The sequence below is a fragment of the Streptopelia decaocto genome, assembly GCF_964273445.1.
Source record: "Streptopelia decaocto genome assembly, contig: HAP1_SCAFFOLD_628, whole genome shotgun sequence".
NCBI classification, from domain to species: Eukaryota; Metazoa; Chordata; class Aves; order Columbiformes; family Columbidae; genus Streptopelia; species Streptopelia decaocto.
Window position 1 is genome coordinate 39,348 of NW_028116036.1, and position 25,003 is coordinate 64,350.

At 65.7% G+C, this 25,003-nt stretch overlaps 2 protein-coding genes across 2 annotated transcripts in view; one reads left to right on the top strand and one right to left on the bottom strand.

The window, feature by feature from the left end:
* Positions 1-280, bottom strand: part of COPS6 (COP9 signalosome subunit 6) — a gene marked incomplete at its 5' end in the record, with an annotated part of 8,195 nt that extends 7,915 nt beyond the window's left edge. Inside the window, one exon of the mRNA XM_082077052.1 lies at positions 9-280. Coding sequence (XP_081933178.1) covers positions 9-280 — 272 coding nt within the window. The remainder of the gene's footprint in view (positions 1-8) is intronic.
* A 1,317-nt stretch (positions 281-1,597) lies between these two features.
* Positions 1,598-24,721, top strand: LOC309452428 (uncharacterized protein; the record flags this gene model as incomplete). Its single annotated transcript, XM_082077053.1, has 11 exons — positions 1,598-1,654; positions 7,159-7,254; positions 9,628-9,690; positions 11,320-11,413; positions 14,142-14,322; positions 16,270-16,347; positions 17,631-17,753; positions 17,831-17,955; positions 18,907-18,998; positions 23,300-23,394; positions 24,610-24,721. Coding segments are annotated over exons 1-11 (1,080 nt in total), but the record flags the coding sequence as incomplete, so codon positions are not given.
* Between the last annotated feature and the right edge of the window lie 282 nt (positions 24,722-25,003).

Below are 25,003 nucleotides of genomic sequence, written 5' to 3' on the forward strand. Positions count from 1 at the left end.
GGCTCGGCCGTGTCCCCGGCGGCTCCCGGGGCGGTTCCGGTTCCGGTTCCGGTGGCAGCGCCGGGGGCGCGCCCGCCAGCTCCCGGTGCGCGGCCGCGATGTCGGGCAGGAAGCGGCGCGCGGCGGCGCCCAGCGGCCCGGGCCCGTGGTGCCCGTAGGCGCGGGGCCCCCCCGGCCCCCCCCAGGCCGTCAGCAGCACCACCTCGGCCCCGGTGGCCCCCCGGTAGCCCTCGGCCGCCGCCACCAGCGCGGCCCAGCGCTCCCGCTGCGCCTCGCCCATCGGGGCCGCCCACATGGGGGGGGCCGGGGCGGGGGGGGCGCCCCGGGGGTCCCGCTGCCGCGGAGCCGCTCGCCCACCCGGCCCGCCCGCCAAGATGGCGGCGGCGGAAGGGGCGGGGCCGGGAAGGGACGGGGGGCGGGGCTGCGGAGGGGACGGCGGGGACAGGGGGAGGGGCGTGGCTAGAGACGGTGGGGGCGTGGCTAGGGACGGGACCGATAAACAAGTGAGGGGGCGTGGTTAGAAGGGTGGGGGCGTGGCTAGAGAGGGTTGGGGCGTGGCTAGAGACGGGACAGCAGTAAACAAGTGAGGGGGCGTGGTTAGAAGGGTGGGGGCGTGGCTAGAGAGGGTTGGGGCGTGGCTAGAGACGGGACAGCAGTAAACAAGTGAGGGGGCGTGGCTAGGGAGGGTGGGGGCGTGGCTAGGGAGGGTGGGGGCGTGGCTAGAAACGGGAGAGCAGGGAAAGGGCGAGAGGGCGTGGCTAGAGAGGGTGGGGGCGTGGCTAGGGAGGGGACAGCGGTAAACAAGGTAGGGGGCGGGACTATAGAGGGTGGGGCGTGGCTAGAGACGGGAGAGCAGTAAACAAGTGAGGGGGCGTGGTTAGAGAGGGAGAGGGCGTGGCTAGGGACGGGACAGCGGGGAAAGGGTGAGGGGGTGTGGCTAGGGAGGGTGGGGGCGTGGCTAGAAACGGGAGAGCGGTAAACAAGTGAGGGGCGTGGCTAGAAGGGGGCGTGGCTAAAGACCAGACAGGGTAAAAGGACGAGGGGGCGTGGCTAGAGACTGGACAGCAGTAAACAAGCGAGGGGGCGTGGCTAGAAGGGTGGGGGCGTGGCTAGAGACTGGACGGGGTAAAAGGGCGACAGGGCGTGGCTAGAGAGGGTGGGGGCGTGGCTAGAGACGGGACAGCGGTAAACAAGCGAGGGGGCGTGGCTAGAGAGGGAAGGTGCGTGGCTATGGACGGGAGAGCAGCGAAATGGCAAGGGGGCGTGGCTAGAGAGGGCGGGGGCGTGGTTATAGACGGGAAAGCCCTAAGGGGGCGTGGTCATGAGGGTGGGGGCGCGGTTTAGAAAGGGAGGGGGCGTGGCTATAGACGGGGAGAGCGACTGAAGGGCGAGGGGGCGTGGTCACGGAGGAAGGGGGGGTGGTTATAGACCTGAAATGGGTACATGAGTGAGGGGGCGTGGCTAGAGAGGGAGGGGGCGTGGTTAGAGACGGAGAGCAGTGAACCGGCGAGGGGGCGCGGTCAGGGAGGGGCGTGGCTATAAACAGGCGATCAGTAATGACGAGGGGGTGTGGTCCAGGCGAAGGGGCGTGTCCGGAAGGGGCGGGGCGGAGGGCGGAAGCGGCGAGTGGAGGATGGAGGCGGCGGGCGGGAGGGTGAGGAGGCGGCCCCGCGTCCCCCGTGTGTCCCATTGGGGACACCCCCGTGTCCCCTGTGTCCCCCATTGGGGACACCCCGTGTGTCCCATGGGTGACACCCCCGTGTCCCCCCATGTCCAAACCATTGGTGACACCCCCATGTCCCCCCATGTCCCCCATTGGTGACACCCCAGTGTCCCCCGTGTCCCCCTATTGGTGACACCCCAGTGTCCCCCATGTCCCCCCATTGGTGACACCCCCGTGTCCCCCCATGTCCCCCATGTCCCCCCATTGGTGACACCCCCATGTCCCCTGTGTCCCCCATTGGGGACACCCCCCTGTGTCCCATTGGTGACACCCCCGTGTCCCCCGTGTCCCCCCATTGGTGACACCCCCATGTCCCCCATGTCCCCCCCATTGGTGACACCCCCGTGTCCCCTGTGTCCCCCATTGGGGACACCCCCCTGTGTCCCATTGGTGACACCCCCATGTCCCCCATGTCCCCCATTGGTGACACCCCCGTGTCCCCCGTGTCCCCCTATTGATGACACCCCCGTGTCCCCCATGTCCCCCCATTGGTGACACCCCCGTGTCCCCCGTGTCCCCCTATTGATGACACCCCCGTGTCCCCCATGTCCCCCCATTGGTGACACCCCCATGTCCCCCGTGTCCCCCCATGGGTGACACCCCCATGTCCCCCGTGTCCCCCATTGGTGACACCCCCATGTCCCCCGTGTCCCCCATTGGGGACACCCCCGTGTCCCCCATGTCCCCCCATTGGTGACACCCCCGTGTCCCCCGTGTCCCCCATGGGTGACACCCCCGTGTCCCCCGTGTCCCCCCATGGGTGACACCCCCGTGTCCCCCGTGTCCCCCTATTGATGACACCCCAGTGTCCCCCCATGTCCCCCCCATTGGTGACACCCCCATGTCCCCCCATTGGTGACACCCCCGTGTCCCCCCATGTCCCCCCCATTGGTGACAGCCCCGTGTCCCCCATGTCCCCCCATTGGTGACACCCCCGTGTCCCCCATGTCCCCCCCATTGGTGACACCCCCATGTCCCCCGTGTCCCCCCATTGGTGACACCCCCATGTCCCCCCATGTCCCCCCATGGGTGACACCCCCATGTCCCCCATGTCCCCCATTGGTGACACCCCCATGTCCCCCGTGTCCCCCATTGGCGACACCCCCATGTCCCCCGTGTCCCCCATTGGTGACACCCCAGTGTCCCCCATGTCCCCCCATGGGTGACACCCCCATGTCCCCCCGTGTCCCCCATTGATGACACCCCCGTGTCCCCCGTGTCCCCCATGTCCCCCCATTGGTGACACCCCCGTATCCCCCCATGTCCCCCATGTCCCCCCCATTGGTGACACCCCCATGTCCCCCGTGTCCCCCCATGTCCCCACCATTGGTGACACCCCCATGTCCCCCATGTCCCCCCATTGGTGACACCCCAGTGTCCCCCGTGTCCCCCCCATTGGTGACACCCCCATGTCCCCCATGTCCCCCCATTGGTGACACCCCCATGTCCCCCATGTCCCCCCCATTGGTGACACCCCCGTGTCCCCCATGTCCCCCCATTGGTGACACCCCCATGTCCCCCCATGTCCCCCCATGGGTGACACCCCCATGTCCCCCGTGTCCCCCCATTGGTGACACCCCCGTGTCCCCCTGTGTCCCCCATTGGTGACACCCCCGTGTCCCCCGTGTCCCCCCATTGGTGACACCCCCGTGTCCCCTGTGTCCCCCATTGGGGACACCCCCCTGTGTCCCATTGGTGACACCCCCGTGTCCCCCGTGTCCCCCTATTGATGACACCCCCGTGTCCCCCATGTCCCCCCATTGGTGACACCCCCGTGTCCCCCCATGGGTGACACCCCCATGTCCCCCGTGTCCCCCATTGGTGACACCCCCGTGTCCCCCCATGTCCCCCCCATGAGTGACACCCCCGTGTCCCCCCATGTCCCCCATGTCCCCCCATTGGTGACACCCCCATGTCCCCTGTGTCCCCCATTGGGGACACCCCCGTGTGTCCCATGGGTGACACCCCCGTGTCCCCCCATGTCCAAACCATTGGTGACACCCCCATGTCCCCCCATGTCCCCCCCATTGGTGACACCCCCATGTCCCCCGTGTCCCCCATGGGTGACAACCCCGTGTCCCCCATGTCCCCCCATTGGTGACACCCCCGTGTCCCCCCATGTCCCCCCCATTGGTGACACCCCCGTGTCCCCCATGTCCCCCCATTGGTGACACCCCCGTGTCCCCCCGTGTCCCCCCATTGGTGACACCCCAGTGTCCCCCCATGTCCCCCCCATTGGTGACACCCCCGTGTCCCCCCATGTCCCCCCATTGGTGACACCCCCGTGTCCCCCTGTGTCCCCCATATCCCCCCATTGGTGACACCCCCGTGTCCCCCATGTCCCCCCCATTGGTGACACCCCCGTGTCCCCCCATGTCCCCCCCATTGGTGACACCCCCGTGTCCCCCATGTCCCCCCATTGGTGACACCCCCGTGTCCCCCCGTGTCCCCCCATTGGTGACACCCCAGTGTCCCCCCATGTCCCCACCATTGGTGACACCCCCGTGTCCCCCTGTGTCACCCATTGGGGACACCCCCCTGTGTCCCATTGGTGACACCCCCGTGTCCCCCCATGTCCCCACCATTGGTGACACCCCCGTGTCCCCCTGTGTCACCCATTGGGGACACCCCCCTGTGTCCCATTGGTGACACCCCCGTGTCCCCCCATGTCCCCACCATTGGTGACACCCCCATGTCCCCCATGTCCCCCCATTGGTGACACCCCCGTGTCCCCCATGTCCCCCCCATGAGTGACACCCCCGTGTCCCCCCATGTCCCCCATGTCCCCCCATTGGTGACACCCCCATGTCCCCTGTGTCCCCCATTGGGGACACCCCCGTGTGTCCCATGGGTGACACCCCCGTGTCCCCCCATGTCCCCCCATTGGTGACACCCCCGTGTCCCCCCATGTCCCCCCCATTGGTGACACCCCCGTATCCCCCCATGTCCCCCCATTGGTGACACCCCCGTGTCCCCCCATGTCCCCCCCATTGGTGACACCCCCATGTCTCCCATGTCCCCCCATTGGTGACACCCCCGTGTCCCCCCATGTCCCCCCATTGGTGACACCCCCGTGTCCCCCCATGTCCCCTGTGTCCCCCATTGGGGACACCCCCCTGTGTCCCATTGGTGACACCCCCGTGTCCCCCATGTCCCCCCATTGGTGACACCCCCGTGTCCCCTGTGTCCCCCCATTGGTGACACCCCCGTGTCTCCCGTGTCCCCCCCATTGGTGACACCCCCGTGTCCCCCCATGTCCCCCCCATTGGTGACACCCCCATGTCCCCCGTGTCCCCCATGGGTGACACCCCCGTGTCCCCCATGTCCCCCTATTGATGACACCCCCGTGTCCCCCGTGTCCCCCTATTGATGACACCCCAGTGTCCCCCCATGTCCCCCCATTGGTGACACCCCCATGTCCCCCCATTGGTGACACCCCCGTGTCCCCCGTGTCCCCCTATTGATGACACCCCCGTGTCCCCCATGTCCCCCCATTGGTGACACCCCCGTGTCCCCCCATGGGTGACACCCCCATGTCCCCCGTGTCCCCCCCATTGGTGACACCCCCCGTGTCCCCCGTGTCCCCCTATTGATGACACCCCAGTGTCCCCCCATGTCCCCCCCATTGGTGACACCCCCATGTCCCCCCATTGGTGACACCCCCGTGTCCCCCGTGTCCCCCTATTGATGACACCCCAGTGTCCCCCCATGTCCCCCCCATTGGTGACACCCCCGTGTTCCCCCATGTCCCCCCCATGAGTGACACCCCCGTATCCCCCCATGTCCCCCATGTCCCCCCATTGGTGACACCCCCGTGTCCCCCCATGTCCCCCGTGTCCCCCCATTGGTGACACCCCCGTGTTCCCCATATCCCCCCATTGGGGACACCCCCGTGTCCCCCCATGGGCGACACCCCCGTATCCCCGTGTGTTCCCCCCAGGGGTGACACCCCCGTGTCCCCCCATGTCCCCCATTGGCAACACCCCCGTGTCCCCCCAATGGTGACACCACCATGTCCCCACCATTGGTGACACCCCCATGTCCCCACCAGGTTGGGGTGCTCAGGACACCCTGGGATTCGGAGCTGGGGTGACGGGTGACAGGGGGTGGGGTGACGGGTGACCACGGTGACAGGTGCCACAGGTGACGGGTCACGGGGTGACAGAGGTGACAAGTCATGGGGTGACAGGTGGCACAGGTCACAGGGGTGGCAGGGGATGGGGTGACAGGTGACACCAGCGACAGAGATCACAGAGGTGACAGGTGACAGGGTGACAAATGATGGGCTGACAAGTGACAGGTGACACAGGTGACAAGTGATGGGGTGGCGGATGATAAGTAATGGGTGACAGGTGATGGTTGAGAGGTGGCACGGTGACAGGTGACACAGGTCATGGGGGTGACAGGGGATGGGGTGACAGGGTGACAAGTGGTGGGGTGACAAGCGACAGGTGACACAGGTGACAGGTGACACAGGTGACAGGTGACAGGTGACACAGGTGACAGGTGACACAGGTGACAGGTGATGGGTGACAGGTGATTGGTGATAGGTGACAGAGGTGACAGGTGGCGGGTGACAGGTGACAGGTGACACAGGTGACAGGTGATGGGTGACAGGTAATTGGTGACAGGTGACAGAGGTGACAGGTGATGGGGTGACAGGTGATGGGGTGACAGGTGATTAGTGACACGTGATTGGTGACAGGTGACAGAGATGACAGGTGGCACAGGTGACAGGTGGCACAGGTGACAGGTGATTGGTGACAGGTGACACAGATGACAGGTGGCGGGTGACAGGCGGCACAGGTGACACAGGTGACAGGTGGCAGGTGACAGGTGATGGGTGACAGGTGACACAGGTGACAGGTGACACAGGTGACAGGTGGCGGGTGACAGGCAATGGGTGACAGGTGATGGGTGACAGGTGACACAGGTGACAGGGTCCCAGGTCCCCGGTGACATGGGTGACCCAGGTGACACAGGTGACCCAGGTGACACGGGTGACCCAGGTGACCCAGGTGACACAGGTGACCCAGGTGACACGGGTGACCCAGGTGACACGGGTGACCCAGGTGACCCAGGTGATAGGTGACCCAGGTGACACAGGTGACCCAGGTGACACGGGTGACAGGTGACCCAGGTGACCCAGGTGACCCAGGTGACAGGTGACACAGGTGACCCAGGTGACCCAGGTGACCCGGGTGACCCAGGTGACCCGGGTGACCCAGGTGCCAGGTGACCCAGGTGACCCAGGTGACACGGGTGACCCGGGTGACACAGGTGCCAGGTGACCCAGGTGCCAGGTGACTACAGGTGCCAGGTGACACAGGTGACACAGGTGACACAGGTGCCAGGTGACACAGGTGCCAGGTGACACAGGTGACCCGGGTGACCCAGGTGCCAGGTGACCCGGGTGACCCGTCTGCTGTCCCCAGGTGCTGCTCGATGTCCCCGTGTCCGTCCCCACCCGGCTCCACCCCTCCCCCCCCGACCAGGGGCTGCTGGGGGGGCGGCTGCAGCTGCTGGACGGGGTGAGCGGGGGATGGGGGGGATGGGAGGGGCTGAGGGGACTGGGATGGACTGGGATGGACTGGGGGGACTGGGATGGACTGGGATGGACTGGGATGGACTGGGATGGACTGGGGGGACTGGGGGGACTGGGATGGACTGGGATGGACTGGGAAGGACTGGGATGGACTGGGGGGACTGGGATGGACTGGGATGGACTGGGAAGGACTGGGATGGACTGGGGGGACTGGGATGGACTGGGGGGACTGGGAGGGACTGGGGGGACTGGGATGGACTGGGATGGACTGGGATGGACTGGGAGGGACTGGGGGGGACTGGGATGGACTGGGATGGACTGGGGGGACTGGGATGGACTGGGAGGGACTGGGATGGACTGGGGGGACTGGGATGGACTGGGATGGACTGGGATGGACTGGGAGGGACTGGGGTGGACTGGGGGGACTGGGATGAACTGGGATGGACTGGGGGGACTGGGAGGGACTGGGAGGGACTGGGATGGACTGGGATGGACTGGGAGGGACTGGGAGGGACTGGGATGGACTGGGGGGACTGGGAGGGACTGGGATGGACTGGGGGGGCGGGAGGGACTGGGGGGACTGGGGGGACTGGGATGGACTGGGATGGACTGGGAGGGACTGGGAGGAACTGGGAGGGACTGGGATGGACTGGGAGGGACTGGGATGGACTGGGATGGACTGGGATGGACTGGGAGGGACTGGGAGGGACTGGGATGGACTGGGATGGACTGGGAGGGACTGGGATGGACTGGGATGGACTGGGGGGACTGGGATGGACTGGGGGGACTGGGAGGGACTGGGAGGGACTGGGATGGAATGGGGGGACTGGGATGGACTGGGATGGACTGGGATGGACTGGGGGGACTGGGAGGGACTGGGATGGACTGGGATGGACTGGGATGGACTGGGGGGACTGGGAGGGACTGGGATGGACTGGGATGGACTGGGAGGGACTGGAGGGACTGGGAGGGACTGGGATGGACTGGGAGGGACTGGGATGGACTGGGGGGACTGGGATGGACTGGGATGCACTGGGAGGGACTGGGATGGACTGGGATGGACTGGGATGGACTGGGGGGACTGGGGGGACTGGGAGGGACTGGGGGGACTGGGATGGACTGGGATGGACTGGGGGGACTGGGATGGACTGGGATGGACTGGGATGGACTGGGATGGACTGGGATGGACTGGGATGGACTGGGGGGACTGGGAGGGACTGGGATGGACTGGGATGGACTGGGGGGACTGGGATGGACTGGGATGGACTGGGATGGACTGGGATGGACTGGGATGGACTGGGGGGACTGGGATGGACTGGGATGGACTGGGATGGACTGGGATGGACTGGGGGGACTGGGATGGACTGGGGGGACTGGGATGGACTGGGATGGACTGGGATGGACTGGGGGCACTGGTGGGGCACTGGGAGCCTGGGGGGGCAGTGGGAGGAACGGGGGGGGGGCACTGGAGCACTGGGGGGCACTGGGGGGTTTTAGAAAAAGCCCACATGGTCTGGGTGAGTGTGCACTGGGGCATTGGGGCCTGTAGTGATCCGTACTGGTTTATACTGGTCTGTACTGGTCTGTACCGGTCTGTACTGGTGTGTACTGGTCTATATTGGGTTGTACTGGTCTACACTGGTGTGTACTGGTCTATATTAGCTTGTACTGGTCTGTAGTGGTCTGTACTGGTCTATACTGGTCTATACTGGTCTGTACTAGTCTGTACTGGTCCCTACTGGTCTATACTGGTCTATACTGGTCTATACTGGTCTGTAGTGGTCTGTACTGGTCCGTACTGGTCTGTACCGGTCTGTACTGGTCCGTACTGGTCTATACTGGTCCGTACTGGTCTATACTGGTCTATACTGGTCTGTACCAGTCTGTACTGGTCCATACTGGTCTGTACCGGTCTGTACTGGTCTGTACTGGTCTATACTGGTCTATACTGGTCTGTACCAGTCTGTACTGGTCCGTACTGGTCTGTACCGGTCTGTACTGGTCCGTACTGGTCTATACTGGTCTATACTGTCTGTACCAGTCTGTACTGGTCCGTACTGGTCTGTACCGGTCTGTACTGGTCCGTACTGGTCCGTACTGGTCTATACTGGTCTGTACTGGTCTGTACCGGTCTGTACTGGTCCGTACTGGTCTGTACTGGTCCGTACTGGTCTATACCGGTCTGTACTGGTCCGTACTGGTCTATACCGGTCTGTACCGGTCTGTACTGGTCCGTACTGGTCTATACTGGTCTGTACTGGTCTGTACCGGTCTGTACTGGTCCGTACTGGTCTATACCGGTCTGTACCGGTCTGTACTGGTCCGTACTGGTCTATACTGGTCTGTACTGGTTTGGCAGCCGGCCGGGCTGGTGCTGCAGTGGGATCCGCTGGAGCAGCCGTGGGACCCCCCCGGGGACACCGTGAGACCCCATGACCTCCTGACCCCCCGTGACCCCCTGTGCCCTCTGACCCCCCCATGACCCCCCCATGACCCCCCTGTGACCCCCTGTGACCCCAAACCCCCTTCACCTCCCATGACCCCCTGACCCCCATGATCCCCTGTGCCCCCCAACCCCCTGACCCCCCCGACCCCCCTGACCTCCTGTGACCCCCTGACCCCCATCACCCTGTGACCCCATGACCCCCCCATGACCTCCTGACCCCCCCATGCCCCCCAGCCCCCCTGACCCCCCGTGACCCCCATCCCCCCCTGTGACCCCCGACCCCCATCACCCCCTGACCCCGACCCCCATCACCCCCTGTGACCCCTGTGACCCCCTGACCCCCTGTGACCTCCTGACCCCCATCACCTCCTGACCCCCTGTGACCCATGTGACCCCCTGACCTCCTGTGACCCATGTGACCCCCTGACCCCATCACCCCCTGTGACCCCTGTGACCCCCTGACCCCCATCACCCCCTGACCCCTGTGACCCATGTGACCCCCTGACCCCCATCACCCCTGTGACCCCGTGACCCCTGTGACCCCCTGACCCCATCACCCCCTGTGACCCCCTGACCCCCATCACCCCCTGACCCCTGTGACCCATGTGACCCCCTGACCCCCATCACCCCCTGTGACCCCCTGACCCCCCATCACCACCTGACCCCCTGTGACCCCTGTGACCCCTGACCCCCCCCACCCCCTGTGACCCCTTGACCCCCTGACCCCCATCCCCCCCTGTGACCCCCTTGACCCCCATCACCCCCTGTGACCCCTGTGACCCATGTGACCCCCCATCACCCCCTGTGACCCCTGTGACCCTCTGACCCCCTGTGACCCCTGTGACCCCCTGACCCCCATCACCCCTGTGACCCCTGTGACCCCTGTGACCCCCTGACCCCCATCACCCCTGTGACCCCCTGTGACCCCTGTGACCCCCTGACCCCCATCACCTCCTGTGACCCCTGTGACCCATGTGACCCGTGACCCCTGTGACCCCCTGACCCCCATCACCCCTGTGACCCCCTGACCCCCATCACCCCCTGACCCCTGTGACCCATGTGACCCCCTGACCCCCATCACCCCCTGTGACCCCTGTGACCCCCTGTGACCCCTGTGACCCCCTGACCCCCATCACCCCTGACCCCTGTGACCCATGTGACCCGTGACCCCTGTGACCCCCTGACCCCCATCACCCCCTGTGACCCCTGTGACCCCCTGTGACCCGTGACCCCTGTGACCCCCTGACCCCCATCACCCCCTGTGACCCCTGTGACCCCTGTGACCCGTGACCCCTGTGACCCCCTGACCCCCATCACCCCCTGTGACCCTGTGACCCGTGACCCCTGTGACCCCCTGACCCCCATCACCCCCTGTGACCCCTGTGACGACCCCCATCACCCCCTGTGACCCCTGTGACCCCCCGTGACCCCCGACCCCCCATCACCCCCTGACCCCCCCTCACCACCTCACCCCTGTGACCCCCTGACCCCCCGTGACCCCCAATCCCCCTGTGACCCCCTGACCCCCCGTGACCCCCCCAAACCCCATGACCCCCTGACCCCCCCCATGCCCCCCCACCCCCCTGACCCCCCGTTTGCCCCCAGGCCGCCCCCCCCGCTGCCGAGGAGCCCCCCGACCCCGGTTACGAGCCCGACTGGGCCGTGCTGAGCCCCCCCCGGCGCCCCCCCCGACCCCCCGGTACTGCCTGGGGGGATGGGGACATGGGGGGGTGGGGGGGGAATGGGGGTCAGGGGGTTTGGGGGGCACAGGAGATTTGGGGGGATGGGCATGTTTGGGGGGTACAGGGGCGTCATGGGATTTGGGGGGATGGGGGGGTCACAGGGGATTTGGGGGTCACAGGGGTTTGGGGTCACAGGGGATTTGGGGTCATGGGGGGGGTTTGGGGGTCACGGGGGATTTGGGGGTCACAGGGGATTTGGGGGTCACGGGGTTTTGGGGGTCACGGGGTTTTGGGGGTCACAGGGGGTTTGGGGGTCATGGGGGCATTTGGGGGTCACGGGGGATTTGGGGGTCACAGGGGATTTGGGGGTCACAGGGGATTTGGGGTCATGGGGGGGGTTTGGGGGTCACGGGGGGTTTGGGGGGGGTTTGGGGGTCACGGGGGGTTTGGGGTCACAGGGGTTTTGGGGGTCACAGGGGGTTTGGGGGTCACAGGGGATTTGGGGGTCACGGGGGTTTGGGGGTCACAGGGGATTTGGGGTCATGGGGGTTTTGGGGGTCACAGGGGGTTTGGGGGTCACAGGGGATTTGGGGTCACGGGGTTTTGGGGGTCACAGGGGTTTGGGGGTCACAGGGGATTTGGGGTCATGGGGGGTTTTGGGGGTCACAGGGGATTTGGGGGTCACGGGGTTTTGGGGGTCACAGGGGTTTTGGGGGTCACAGGGGTTTGGGGGTCACAGGGGATTTGGGGGTCACGGGGTTTTGGGGGTCACAGGGGGTTTGGGGGTCATGGGGGCGTTGGGGGTCACGGGGGATTTGGGGGTCACAGGGGGTTTGGGGGTCACAGGGGATTTGGGGGGATGGGTTTTGGGGGTAACGGGGGATTTGGGGGTCACAGGGGATTTGGGGGTCACAGGGGTTTGGGGGTCACGGGGGATTTGGGGGTCACAGGGGGTTTGGGGTCATGGGGGGGGGTTTGGGGTCACAGGGGATTTGGGGGTCACAGGGGATTTGGGGGGATGGGTTTGGGGGTCACAGGGGGTTGGGGGTCATGGGGGGTTTGGGGGTCAGGGGGGATTTGGGGGTCACAGGGGGTTTGAGGGTCACAGGGGATTTGGGGGGATGGGTTTTGGGGGTAACGGGGGTTTGGGGTCATGGGGGGTTTGGGGGTCACGGGGGATTTGGGGGTCACAGGGGATTTGGGGTCATGGGGGGGTTTGGGGGTCACAGGGGGTTTGGGGGTCACAGGGGATTTGGGGGGATGGGTTTTGGGGGTAACAGGGGGTTTGGGGTCATGGGGGGTTTGGGGGTCACAGGGATTTGGGGGGGATGGGTTTTGGGGGTCACAGGGTTTTGGGGTCACGGGGGGTTTGGGGGTCACGGGGGATTTGGGGTCATGGGGGGGTTTGGGGGTCACAGGGGATTTGGGGGTCACAGGGGATTTGGGGGTCACAGGGGATTTGGGGGTCACAGGGGGTGTGGGGGTCACAGGGGATTTGGGGGTCACGGGGGGTTTGGGGGGTCACAGGGGATTTGGGGTCACAGGGGATTTGGGGGTCACGGGGGTTTGGGGTCACGGGGGTTTGGGGGATGAGGTTTGGGGTCCCAGGGTTTTGGGGTCCCAGGGGTTTGGGGTACCCAGGGGTCAGGGTCCCTGTGGGTTTGAGGGGATGGGGTATTGGGGTCCCCATGTGGGGGTCCCTGTGGGGTTTGGGGTCCCAGGGCTTTCAGGGGCATGGGGTGTGGGGTCCCGGGTGTTTTGGGGTCCCAGGGGATTTGGGGATCCCTGGGTGGGGGTCCCGTGGGTTTCGGGGGGATGGGTCTGGGGTCCCAGGGGTTTGGGGGATGGGTGAGGGGTCCCTGGGTGGGGGTCCCAGGGGGTTTGGGGGGATGGGTTTGGGTCCTGGGGGTTTGGGGGGGGGGATGGGTTTGGGTCCCAAGGGTTTGGGGGGATGGGTGAAGGGTCCCGTGGGTTTCGGGGGATGGGTTTGGGGGGATGGTTTGGGGGTCCCGGGGGTTTGGGGGTCCCGGGTGGGGGTCCCTGTGGGGTTTGGGGAGATGGGTTTGGGGTCCCGGGGTTCGGGGGGATGGGTTTGGGGGTCCCGGGGGTTTTGGGGGTGGGGGGAGGGGTCCCTGGGTGGGGGTCCCTGTGGGGTTTGGGGGGATGGGTTTGGGGTCCCGTGGGTTTCGGGGGATGGGGTTTGGGGGGATGGGGTCTGGGTCCCAAGGGTTGGGGGGATGGGTGTGGGGGATGGGTGTGGGGGATGGGTGAGGGGGATGGGTGAGGGGTCCCGTGGGTTTCGGGGGATGGGTTTGGGGGGTTGGGTGAGGGGTCCCCTGGGTTTCGGGGATGGGTGTGGGGGGATGGGTCTGGGGGTCCCTGTGGGGTCTGGGGGATGGGTTTGGGGGGATGGGGTGTGGGGGGATGGGTTTGGGGTCCCGTGGGTTTCGGGGGGATGGGTTTGGGGGGATGGGGTGTGGGGGGATGGGTCTGGGGGTCCCTGTGCTGTCTGGGGGGATGGGTCTGGGGTCCCGTGGGTTTCGGGGTCCCAGGGGATTTGGGGGTCCCGGGTGGGGGTCCCGTGGGTTTCGGGGGGATGGGTTTGGAGGTCCTGGGGGTTTTGGGGGGAGGGGTGAGGGGTCTCGAGGGTTTTGGGGGATGGGTGTGAGGAGGATGGGTGGGGGATGGGTGCGGGGGGCTGGGTGTGGGGGGGTCCCAATGTTCGGGGTGCCCCCCCATGTCCAGGCTGGGGGGGCGGGTTCCGGCTGGCGCTGCGGGAGCTGCGGGGGCTGCGCCGCGGCCCCCCCGGGCTGGGCCCCCCCTTCCTGCTGCTGCTGCCGCGGGACGGGCCCTGTCCCCCCCCCCTGCACTTCCCGCGGGGGGGGCCCCGGAATCTGCTGCGCCTGCTGGGCCCCCACCTGCACCCGTGAGTACCGGGGACCCCCGGACCCCCCCGATGGACCCCCCCCATTGACCCCCCCGATGGACCCCCCCAATGGACCCCCCCGATGGACCCCCCCGATGGACCCCCCCCCTATGGACCCCCCCTATGGACCCCCCATTGACCCCCCCGATGGAACCCCCGATGGACCCCCCCGATGGACCCCCCTATGGACCCCCCCCAACCCATGGACACCCCGGACCCCCAACCCAGGGACCCCCCCTATGGACACCCCCGGACCCCAAACCCATGGACCCCTCCCGGGACCCCCCAACCCATGGACCCCCCTATGGACCCCCCAACCCATGGATCCCCCAGGACCCCCCAATCCATGGACACTCCTTATGGACCCCCCATGGACCCCCCGGGACCCCCAGACCAGGGACCCCCCCTATGGACACCCCGGGACCCCCCCAACCCATGGACACCCCCTATGGACCCCCCATGGACCCCCCGGGACCCCCAACCCCTGGACCCCCCCTATGGGCCCCCCCAATCCATGGAAACCTCAACCCATGGACCCCCCGGGACCCCCAACCCAGGGACCCCCCCTATGGACACCCCCGGACCCCCAAACCCATGGACCCCTCCCGGGACCCCCAACCCATGGGCACCCCCTATGGACCCCCCAACCCATGGACCCCCCAGGACCCCCCCAATCCATGGACACCCCTTATGGACCCCCCATGGACCCCCTGGGACCCCCAACCCCTGGACCCCCCTATGGGCCCCCCCAATCCATGGAAACCTCAACCCATGGACACCCCCGGGACCCCCAACCCAGGGGACCCCCCCTATGGACACCCCGGGACCCCCAAACCCATGGACCCCTCCCGGGACCCCCCAACCCATGGACCCCCCTATGGACCCCCCCAACCCATGAACCCCCCAACCCATGGACACCCTGGGACCCCCCAACCCAGGGAACCCCCAACCCATGGACCCCCCAACCCCGCCCGGGACCCCCCCAGTCCATGGACCCCCCCTATGGACCCCCCAACCAATGGACCCCCCTGACCATGGACACCCGGGACCCCCCAATCCATGGACCCCCTCTATGAACCCCCCCAACCCATGGACACCCCAACCCATGGACACCCCAACCCATGGACACCCCCTAACCATGGACACCCCAACCCATAGACACCCCAACCCATGGACCCTATAACCCATGGACACCCCCGGGACCCCCCAACCCGTGGACCCCCCCTATGGACACCCCTGGGACCCCCCCAGTCCATGGGCCCCCGCTATGGACCCCCCATCCATGGACACCCCCGGGACCCCCAACCCATGGACACCCCTTATGGACACCCCCAACCCCATGGACACCCCCGGGACCCCCAAACCAGGGACCCCCCAATCCATGGACATGCCCAGGACCCCCCAACCCATGGACCCCCCCAGTCCATGGACCCCCCCTATGGACACCCCCAACCCATGGACACCCCGGGACCCCCAAACCATGGACACCCCTGGGACCCCCAGACCAGGGACCCCCCAATTTATGGACATGCCCTGGACCCCGCAAACCATGGACCCCCCAATCCATGGACCCCCTGGGACCCCCAACCCATGGACCCCCCTATGGACACCCCCAGGACTGCCTCAATCCGTGGACCCCCTGGGACCCTCAAGCCATGGACACCCCAACCCATGGACACCCCCGGGACCCCGAAACCAGGAACCCCCCCGCCATGGACACCCCCAATCCATGCACCCCCCTCGGGACCCCCAAACCAGGGACCCCCAATCCATGGACACCCCCCCCATGGACACCCCCGGGACCCCCAAACCCAGGGACCCCCCAATCCCAGGGACCCCCCAAGCCCCCCCAGTCCCACTGACCTCCCAGGACCCCCCAGACCCCCCAGTGCCCCCCCCCACCCCAGTTGCCCCCCAGGACCCCCCCAGTCCCAGTTGCCCCCCCAGGTGCCCACGGGACCCCCGGCTGCTGCTGGTGACCCCCCCCAGGAGCCCCCCCAGCCCCCCTCCCCCGGCCTCGTCACCGTGAGTCATCGTGGGGGGGGGGGGGACACCCCAACATCTGGGGCTGGGGGGGCAGCGGGGGGTGTCCCGACATGGGGGTCCCGGGGGCGCAGATGGGGGTGGGGGGGGGGGTACAGGGGGTGGGTCTGGGGGGGCTCGTGGGCTTGGGGGTCATAGGGTGAGGTTGGGGGGGGGAGCAGTTTGGGGGGGGGTCTTCAGGTGGGGTTGGTTTGGGGGGGGTGAGTGTGGGGGTCCCGGGGGGGTCAGTTTTGGGGGGTGCCCTGGGGGGGTTCCTGAGGTGGGGGGGTCCAGGAGGGTCAGTTTTGGGGGCCCCCTGTGGGGGTTCCCAAGGTGAGAGTTGTCCCGGGGGTGTCACTTTTGGGGGCCACCTGGGGGGGTTCATGAGGTGGGGGGGTCAGTTTTGGGGGGTGCCCTGTGGGGGTTCCCAAGGTGAGACGATCTGGGGGGGTTGGTTTTGGGGGTCCCATGGGAGGTTCCTGAGGTGGGGGGGTCAGTTTTGGGGGGGTGCCCTGGGGGGGTTCCCGAGGTGGGGGGGTCCCGGGGGGTCAGTTTTGGGGGGTGCCCTGGGGGGGTTCCCAAGGTGAGAGGGTCCTGGGGGGGGTCAGTTTTGGGGGGTGCCCTGGGGGGGGTTCCCAAGGTGAGAGGGTCCCAGGGGGGTTGGTTTTGGGGGTCCCATGGGGGGGTTCCTGAGGTGGGGGGGTCAGTTTTGGGGGGTGCCATGGGGGGGTTCCCAAGGTGAGAGGGTCCCGGGGGGGTCGGTTTTGGGGGGTGCCCTGGGGGGGTCCCGAGGTGGGGGGTCCCGGGGGAGGTCAGTTTTGGGGGCTACCTGGGGGGGTTCATGAGGTGGGGGAGTCAGTTTTGGGGGGTGCCCTGAGGGGGTTCCCGAGGTGAGAGGGTCCCAGGGGGGTCAGTTTTGGGGCCCCCTGGGGGGGGTTCCCAAGGTGAGAGTGTACCGGGGGTGTGACTTTTGGGGGCCACCTGGGGGGGTTCATGAGGTGGGGGGTCCAGTTTTGGGGGGGTCCCGAGGTGGGGGGTCCCGGGGGTCAGTTTTGGGGGGGCCTGGGGGGGTTCCCGAGGTGAGAGGGTCCCGGGGCGGTTGGTTTTGGGGTCCCATGTGGGGGGGTTCCCGAGGTGGGGGAGTCCCGGGGGGGTCAGTTTTGGGGGGTGCCGTGGGGGGGGTCCCGAGGTGGTGGGGTCTCGGGGGGGTCAGTTTTGGGGGGCCCCTTGGGGGGTCCCGAAGTGGGGGGGTCCCATCTGACCGCCCCCCCCCCCCCCCCCCCCAGCGGCTGCTGCAGGGCCCCGTGGGGGGCTGAGCCGGCTCCTGGGGGGGCCCCGAGGCCACGCCCCCCGGCAGGAGGGGGCGGAGCCGGAGGCGGAGCCAGAATTCGAGGTCATCACTTGTGTGAGTGGGGCGGGGCCAGGGCAGGGGGCGGGGCCAGGGTAAGGGGCGGGGCCTGAGGGAGCTCCGCCCCCATCAGGTGAGGCTGGGGCCCCGCCCCGCCCCCCCCGCGGGGGCCGCCAGTGACGCCAGAGGAGTGGGGGCGGAGCTTCGACAGCGAGGGGCGGAGCCTGGACCCCCAGGGGCTGCTGCTGCGGATCTTCCGGGGGGTGAGGGGCTGGGGGGGCAGGAGGTGGGGCCATGGGGAGGGGGTGGGGCCATGGGAGGGGGTGGAGAGTGGGCGGGGCCGTGGAGTGGGTGGGGCTGGGAGATGGGTGGGGCCATGGGGAGAGGGTGGGACCATGGGAGGGGGCGGAGATTGGGCGGGGCCGTGGAGTGGGTGGGGCTGGGGGGTAGGTGGGGCCATAGGGAGGGGGTGGGGCTATGGAGTGGGTGGGGTCATGTGGGGGTGGGGCTATTGAGTGAGTGGGGCCATGCGGGGGGGTGGGGCTATTGAGTGGGTGGGGCCATGTGGAGGGGTGGGGCTATGGAGTGGGTGGGGCCATGCGGAGGGGTGGGGCTATGGAGTGGGTGGGGTCATGCAGGGGTGGGGCTGTGGAGTGGGTGGGGCCATGGGGAGGGGGTGGGGCTATGGGGTGGGTGGGGTCGGGGGGGTGGGGCTATGGAGTGGGTGGGGCCATGCGGAGGGGGTGGGACTATGGAGTGGGTGGGGCCATAGGGAAGGGGTGGGGTCATGAGGAGGAGGTGGGACTATGGAGTGGGTGGGGCCATGGGGAGGAGGCGGGGCTATGGAGTGGGTGGGGCCTGGTCAGAGGGGTGGGCGTGGCCACGCGGTGGGTGTGGTCACTGCATGCTCCCAAGAAGGGGTGGATCTCCAGCCTCCCGGTGGGAGGGGCCTGTGTCGGTGGGAGGGGTCTGTGTGGCGAGGGCGGGGCCTGTGCCAGAGGGCAGGGCTTGTGTTGGTGGGCGGGGTCTGTACCGGTGGGCGGGGACTGTGCCGGGGGGCGGGGTCTGTGCCTGGCAATGGGGCCTGTGCTGGGGGCGGGGCCTGTGCCAGAGGGCGGGGTTTGTACCGGAGGTGGGGCCTGTGCGGGGAGGGCGGGGCCTGTGCCCGGTGGGCGGGGCCAGGTGGGCGTGTCCGCAGCTGTCCCCGCCCCCAGGGGCTGAGCCCGGAGCTGCGGCCCGAGGGCTGGAGGCGGCTGCTGGGGCTGCGGGGCTGGGGGGACCCCCCGAAACCCGACGGGGAGCAGAGGTCAGTGGGGTGGGGGGGCACGGGGGGGGGCGCTCAGTGTTGTGGTGCCGGGGTGGGTTTGGGGTGCACAGCTGGGGGTGCTCAGTTTGGGGGGTCCCATGGTGGGTTTGGGGTGCACAGCTGGGGGTGCTCAGTTCGGGGTCCCATGGTGGGTTTGGGGTGCACGGCTGGGGGTGCTCAGTTTGGGGGGTCCCGTGGTGGGTTTGGGGTGCACAGCTGGGGGTGCTCAGTTTGGGGGTCCCAGGGTGGGTTTGGGTGCACGGCTGGGGGTGCTCAGTTTGGGGGGTCCCGTGGTGGGTTTGGGGTGCACAGCTGGGGGTGCTCAGTTTGGGGGTCCCATGGTGGGTTTGGGGTGCACAGCTGGGGGTGCTCAGTTTGGGGGTCCCGTGGTGGGTTTGGGGTGCACAGCGGGGGGTGCTTAGTTTGGGGGTCCCAGTGGGTTTGGGGTGCACAGCTGGGGGTGCTCAGTTTGGGGGGTCCCATGGTGGGTTTGGGGTGCACGGCTGGGGGTGCTCAGTTTGGGGGTCCCATGGTGGGTTTGGGGTGCACGGCTGGGGGTGCTCAGTTCGGGGGTCCCAGGGTGGGTTTGGGGTGCACAGCTGGGGGTGCTCAGTTTGGGGGTCCCATGGTGGGTTTGGGGTGCACAGCTGGGGGTGCTCAGTTTGGGGGTCCCAGGGTGGGTTTGGGGTGCACAGCGGGGGGTGCTCAGTTTGGGGGTCCCAGGGTGGGTTTGGGGTGCACAGCTGGGGGTGCTCAGTTCGGGGGTCCCAGGGTGGGTTTGGGGTGCACAGCGGGGGGTGCTTAGTTTGGGGGTCCCAGGGTGGGTTTGGGGTGCACAGCTGGGGGTGCTCAGTTTGGGGGTCCCAGGGTGCTTTTGGGGTGCTCAGTTTGAGCTCCTAGTTTAGGGTGCTCAGTTTGGGGTGTTCAGTTTGGGGTGCTCAGTTTCAGGGTGCAGGGTGGTTTTGGGGTACAGGCTGGTTTTGGGGTGCAGGATGTCATACACCCATATGAAGCTGCAGTGGTGCTCGCTGTTTGGGGTGCTCAGCTTTGGGGTGGTTTTGGGGTGCTCAGTTTTGGGGTGCTCAGCTTTGGGGTGGTTTTGGGGTGCTCAGTTTTGGGGTGGTTTTGGGGGCTCAGTTTTGGGGTGCTCAGCTTTGGGGTGGTTTTGGGGTGCTCAGTTTTGGGGTGCTCAGTTTGGGGTGCTCAGCTTTGGGGTGGTTTTGGGGTGCTCAGTTTCGGGGTGCTCAGCTTTGGGGTGGTTTTGGGGTGCTCAGTTTTGAGGTGCTCACTTTGGGGTGCTCAGCTTTGGGGTGGTTTTAGGGTGCTCAGTTTCGGGGTGCTCAGTTTCGGGGTGCTCAGCTTTGGGGTGGTTTTGGGGTGCTCAGTTTTGGGGTGCTCAGTTTGGGGTGCTCAGTTTTGGGGTGGTTTTGGGGTGCTCAGTTTCGGGGTGCTCAGTTTTGGGGTGGTTATGGGGTGCTCAGTTTGGGGTGCTCAGCTTTGGGTGGTTTTGGGGTGCTCAGTTTTGGGGTGCTCAGTTTTGGGGTACAGGCTGTTTTTGGGGTGCCGGATGTCATACACCTGGATGAAGCTGCAGCGGCGCTCGCTGTTTGGGGTGCTCAGCTTTGGGGTGGTTTTGGGGTGCTCAGTTTTGGGGTGGTTTTGGGGTGCTCAGTTTCGGGGTGCTCAGTTTTGGGGTGGTTATGGGGTGGTCAGTTTCGGGGTGCTCAGCTTTGGGGTGGTTTTGGGGTGCTCAGTTTTGGGGTGCTTAGTTTGGGGTGCTCAGTTTTGGGTGGTTTTGGGGTGCTCAGTTTTGGGGTGCTCAGTTTGAGAGTGGTTTTGGGGTGCAGGGTGTTTCTGGGGTGCTCATTTTGGGGGTGCAGGGGTGCATACATGCGGATGAAGCTGCAGTGATGCTGGCTGTTTGGGGTGCTCAGTTTGGGGGTGCAGGGTGGTTTTGGGGTGCTCAGTTTGGGGTGCTCAGTTTTGGGGTACAGACTGTTTTTGGGGTGCAGGGGTGCCTACATGCGGATGAAGCTGCAGTGGCGCTCGCTGTTTGGGGTGCTCAGTTTTGGGGTGCTCAGTTTGGGGTGGTTTTGGGGTGCAGGGTGGTTTTGGGGTACAGGCTGTTTTTGGGGTGCAGGATGTCATACACCCATATGAAGCTGCAGTGGCGCTCGCTGTTTGGGGTGCTCAGCTTTGGGGTGGTTTTGGGGTGCTCAGTTTTGGGGTGCTCAGCTTTGGGGTGGTTTTGGGGTGCTCAGTTTTGGGGTGGTTTTGGGGTGCTCAGTTTCGGGGTGCTCAGCTTTGGGGTGGTTTTGGGGTGCTCAGTTTTGGGGTGCTCAGTTTTGGGGTGGTTTTGGGGTGCTCAGTTTTGGGGTGCTCAGCTTTGGGGTGGTTTTGGGGTGCTCAGTTTCGGGGTGCTCAGTTTTGGGTGGTTATGGGGTGCTCAGTTTGGGGTGCTCAGCTTTGGGTGGTTTTGGGGTGCTCAGTTTTGGGGTGCTCAGTTTTGGGGTACAGGCTGTTTTTGGGGTGCAGGATGTCATACACCTGGATGAAGCTGCAGCGGCGCTCGCTGTTTGGGGTGCTCAGCTTTGGGGTGGTTTTGGGGTGCTCAGTTTGGGGTGCTCAGTTTTGGGGTGGTTTTGGGGTGCTCAGTTTTGGGGTGCTCAGTTTGAGAGTGGTTTTGGGGTGCAGGGTGTTTCTGGGGTGCTCATTTTGGGGGTGCAGGGGTGCATACATGCGGATGAAGCTGCAGTGATGCTGGCTGTTTGGGGTGCTCAGTTTGGGGGTGCAGGGTGGTTTTGGGGTGCTCAGTTTTGGGGTGCTCAGTTTGGGGTGGTTTTGGGGTGCAGGGTGTTTTTGGGGTGCTCATTTTTGGGGTGCAGGGCCACCTATGCCCATATGAAGCTGCAGTGGCGCTCGCTGTTTGGGGTGCTCAGTTTGGGGTGGTTTTGGGGTGCTCAGTTTTGGGGTACAGGCTGTTTTTGGGGTGCAGGGGTGCCTACATGCGGATGAAGCTGCAGTGGCGCTCGCTGTTTGGGGTGCTCAGTTTGGGGTGCTCAGTTTTGGGGTGGTTTTGGGGTGCTCAGTTTTGGGGTGCTCAGTCTGGGGTGTTTTTGGGGTGCTAATTATTGGGGTGCAGGGCGGGGTACACCCGGATGAAGCTGCAGTGGCACTCGCTGTTTGGGGTGCTCAGTTTGGGGTGCTCATTTTTGGGGTGCTCATTTTTGGGGTGCAGGGTGGGGTACACCCGGATGAAGCTGCAGTGGCGCTCGCTGTTTGGGGTGCTCAGTTTCATGACGGTTTTGGGGTGCTCAGTTTGGGGTGCTCTATTTTTGGGGTGCAGGGCGGGGTACACCCGTATGAGGCTGCAGTGGCGCTCGCTGTTTGGGGTGCTCAGTCTGGGGTGGTTTTGGGGTGCAGGGTGTTTTTGGGGTGCTCAGTTTTGGGGTGCAGGGTGTTTTTGGGGTGCAGGGGTGCCCACATGCGGATGAAGCTGCAGTGGCGCTCGCTGTTTGGGGTGCTCAGTTTGGGGTGCTCAGTTTTGGGGTGGTTTTGGGGTGCTCAGTTTTGGGGTGCTCAGTCTGGGGTGTTTTTGGGGTGCTCATTTTTGGGGTGCAGAGCAGCCTACGCCCGTATGAAGCTGCAGTGGCGCTCGCTGTTTGGGGTGCTCAGTTTGGGGTGGTTTTGGGGTACAGGCTGTTTTTGGGGTGCAGGGGTGCCTACATGCGGATGAAGCTGCAGTGGCGCTCGCTGTTTGGGGTGCTCAGTTTGGGGTGCAGGGTGTTTTTGGGGTGCTCATTTTTGGGTGCAGGGCGGGGTACACCCGGATGAAGCTGCAGTGGCGCTCGCTGTTTGGGGTGCTCAGTCTGGGGTGCAGGGTGTTTTTGGGGTGCTCATTTTTGGGGTGCAGGGCGGGGTACACCCGGATGAAGCTGCAGTGGCGCTCGCTGTTTGGGGTGCTCAGTTTCAGGGTGTTTTTGGGGTGCTCATTTTTGGGGTGCAGGGCGGGGTACACCCGGATGAAGCTGCAGTGGCGCTCGCTGTTTGGGGTGCTCAGTTTGGGGTGCAGGGTGTTTTTGGGGTGCTCATTTTTGGGGTGCAGGGCGGGGTACACCCGGATGAAGCTGCAGTGGCGCTCCCTGTTTGGGGTGCTCTGTTTTGGGGTGCTCATTTTTGGGGTGCTCATTTTTGGGGTGCAGGGCGGGGTACACCCGGATGAAGCTGCAGTGGCGCTCGCTGTTTGGGGTGCTCAGTTTGGGGTGCAGGGTGTTTTTGGGGTGCTCATTTTTGGGGTGCAGGGCGGGGTACACCCGGATGAAGCTGCAGTGGCGCTCGCTCAGCCCGGGGCAGCTGCGCAGGAACCGCCCGCTCAGAACCTACAGGAGGCGCCTGGGTGAGCGAACCCCAAAACCCCTGAACCCCAAAACCCCCGAACCCCAAAACTGACCTGAACCCCCAAAACTGACCTGACCTGAAGCCCAAAACTGACCGAACCCCAAAACCCACCTTAATCCCAACTGACCGAACCTCAAAACTGACCGAACCCCAAAACCCCCGAACCCCGAAACTGACCAAACCCCAAAACTGACCTGAACCCCAAAACTGACTGAACCCCAAAACCCCCCGAACCTCAAAACTGACCTGAACCCCCAAAACTGACCTGAACCCCAAAACTGACTGAACCCCAAAACTGACCTGAACCCCAAAACTGACCTGACCTGAACCCCAAAACTGACCAAACCCCAAAATCCCCCGAACCCCAAAACTGACCTGAACCCCCAAAACTGACTGAACCCCAAAACTGACCCGGCCTGAACCCCAAAACCCACCCGAAACCCCAAACTGACTGAACCCCAAAACCCCCAAACCCCAAAACCCACCTTAACCCCAACTGGCCAAACCCCAAAACCCCCCGAACCCCAACACTGACCTGACCGAACCCCAAAACTGACCTAATCCCAAAACTGACCTGAACCCCCAAAACTGACTGAACCCCAAAACTGACTGAACCCCAAAACCCACCTGAATCCCAAAACTGACTGAACCCCAAAACCGACTGAGCCCCAAAACCGACTGAACCCCAAAACCCACCAAACCCCAAAACTGACTGAACCCCAAAACCGAGTGAGCCCCAAAACTGACCCAATCCCAAAACTGACCTGAACCCCCAAAACTGACTGAACCCCAAAACCCACCTGAACCCCAAAACTGACTGAACCCCAAAACCCACCCAAACGCCAAAACTGACTGAACCCCAAAACCGACTGAGCCCCAAAACCGACTGAACCCCAAAACCCACCAAACCCCAAAACTGACTGAACCCCAAAACCCACCTGACCTGAACCCCAAAACTGACTGAACCCCCAAACCGACTGAACCCCATAAACCCACCAAACCCCAAAACTGACTGAACCCCAAAACCGACCTGACCTGAACCCCAAAACTGACCCGAACCCCAAAATAGACCCGAACCCCTGCCCCACACTGACCCCCCCGCTCTGACCCCCAACCTGCCCCATTGTGACCCCCAACCTGCCCCACACTGACCCCCTGCACCCCAAACCTGCCCCCCACTGCCCCCCAACCTGCCCCCCACTGCCCCCCCCAGAGCGGGATTTGGGGCGCTGCCCCCCCCACGGGCCCCCCCAGCGCTGCTGCGGGACGTGCTGCTGACCCACTGCATGTTCCACTTCGACCTGGGTGAGTGGGGGGGTACGGGGGTTTGGGGGTCCTGGGGGGTTTGGGGGGCACGGGGGGTTGGGGGTCCATGGGGGGGTTGGGGGGCACAGGGGAGTTTGGGGTTCCTGGGGGTTTTGGGGTCCATGGTGGGTTTGGGGTCCATGGGGGGTTGGGGTCCCTGGGGGGTTTGGGATCTATGGGGGGGTTGGGGTCCATGGGGGGGTTGGGGGGCACAGGGGGATTTGGGGTCCATGGGGTTTTGGGGTCCATAGGGGGGGTTGGGGGGCACGGGGGGTTTTGGGGTCCCTGGGGGTTTTGGGGTC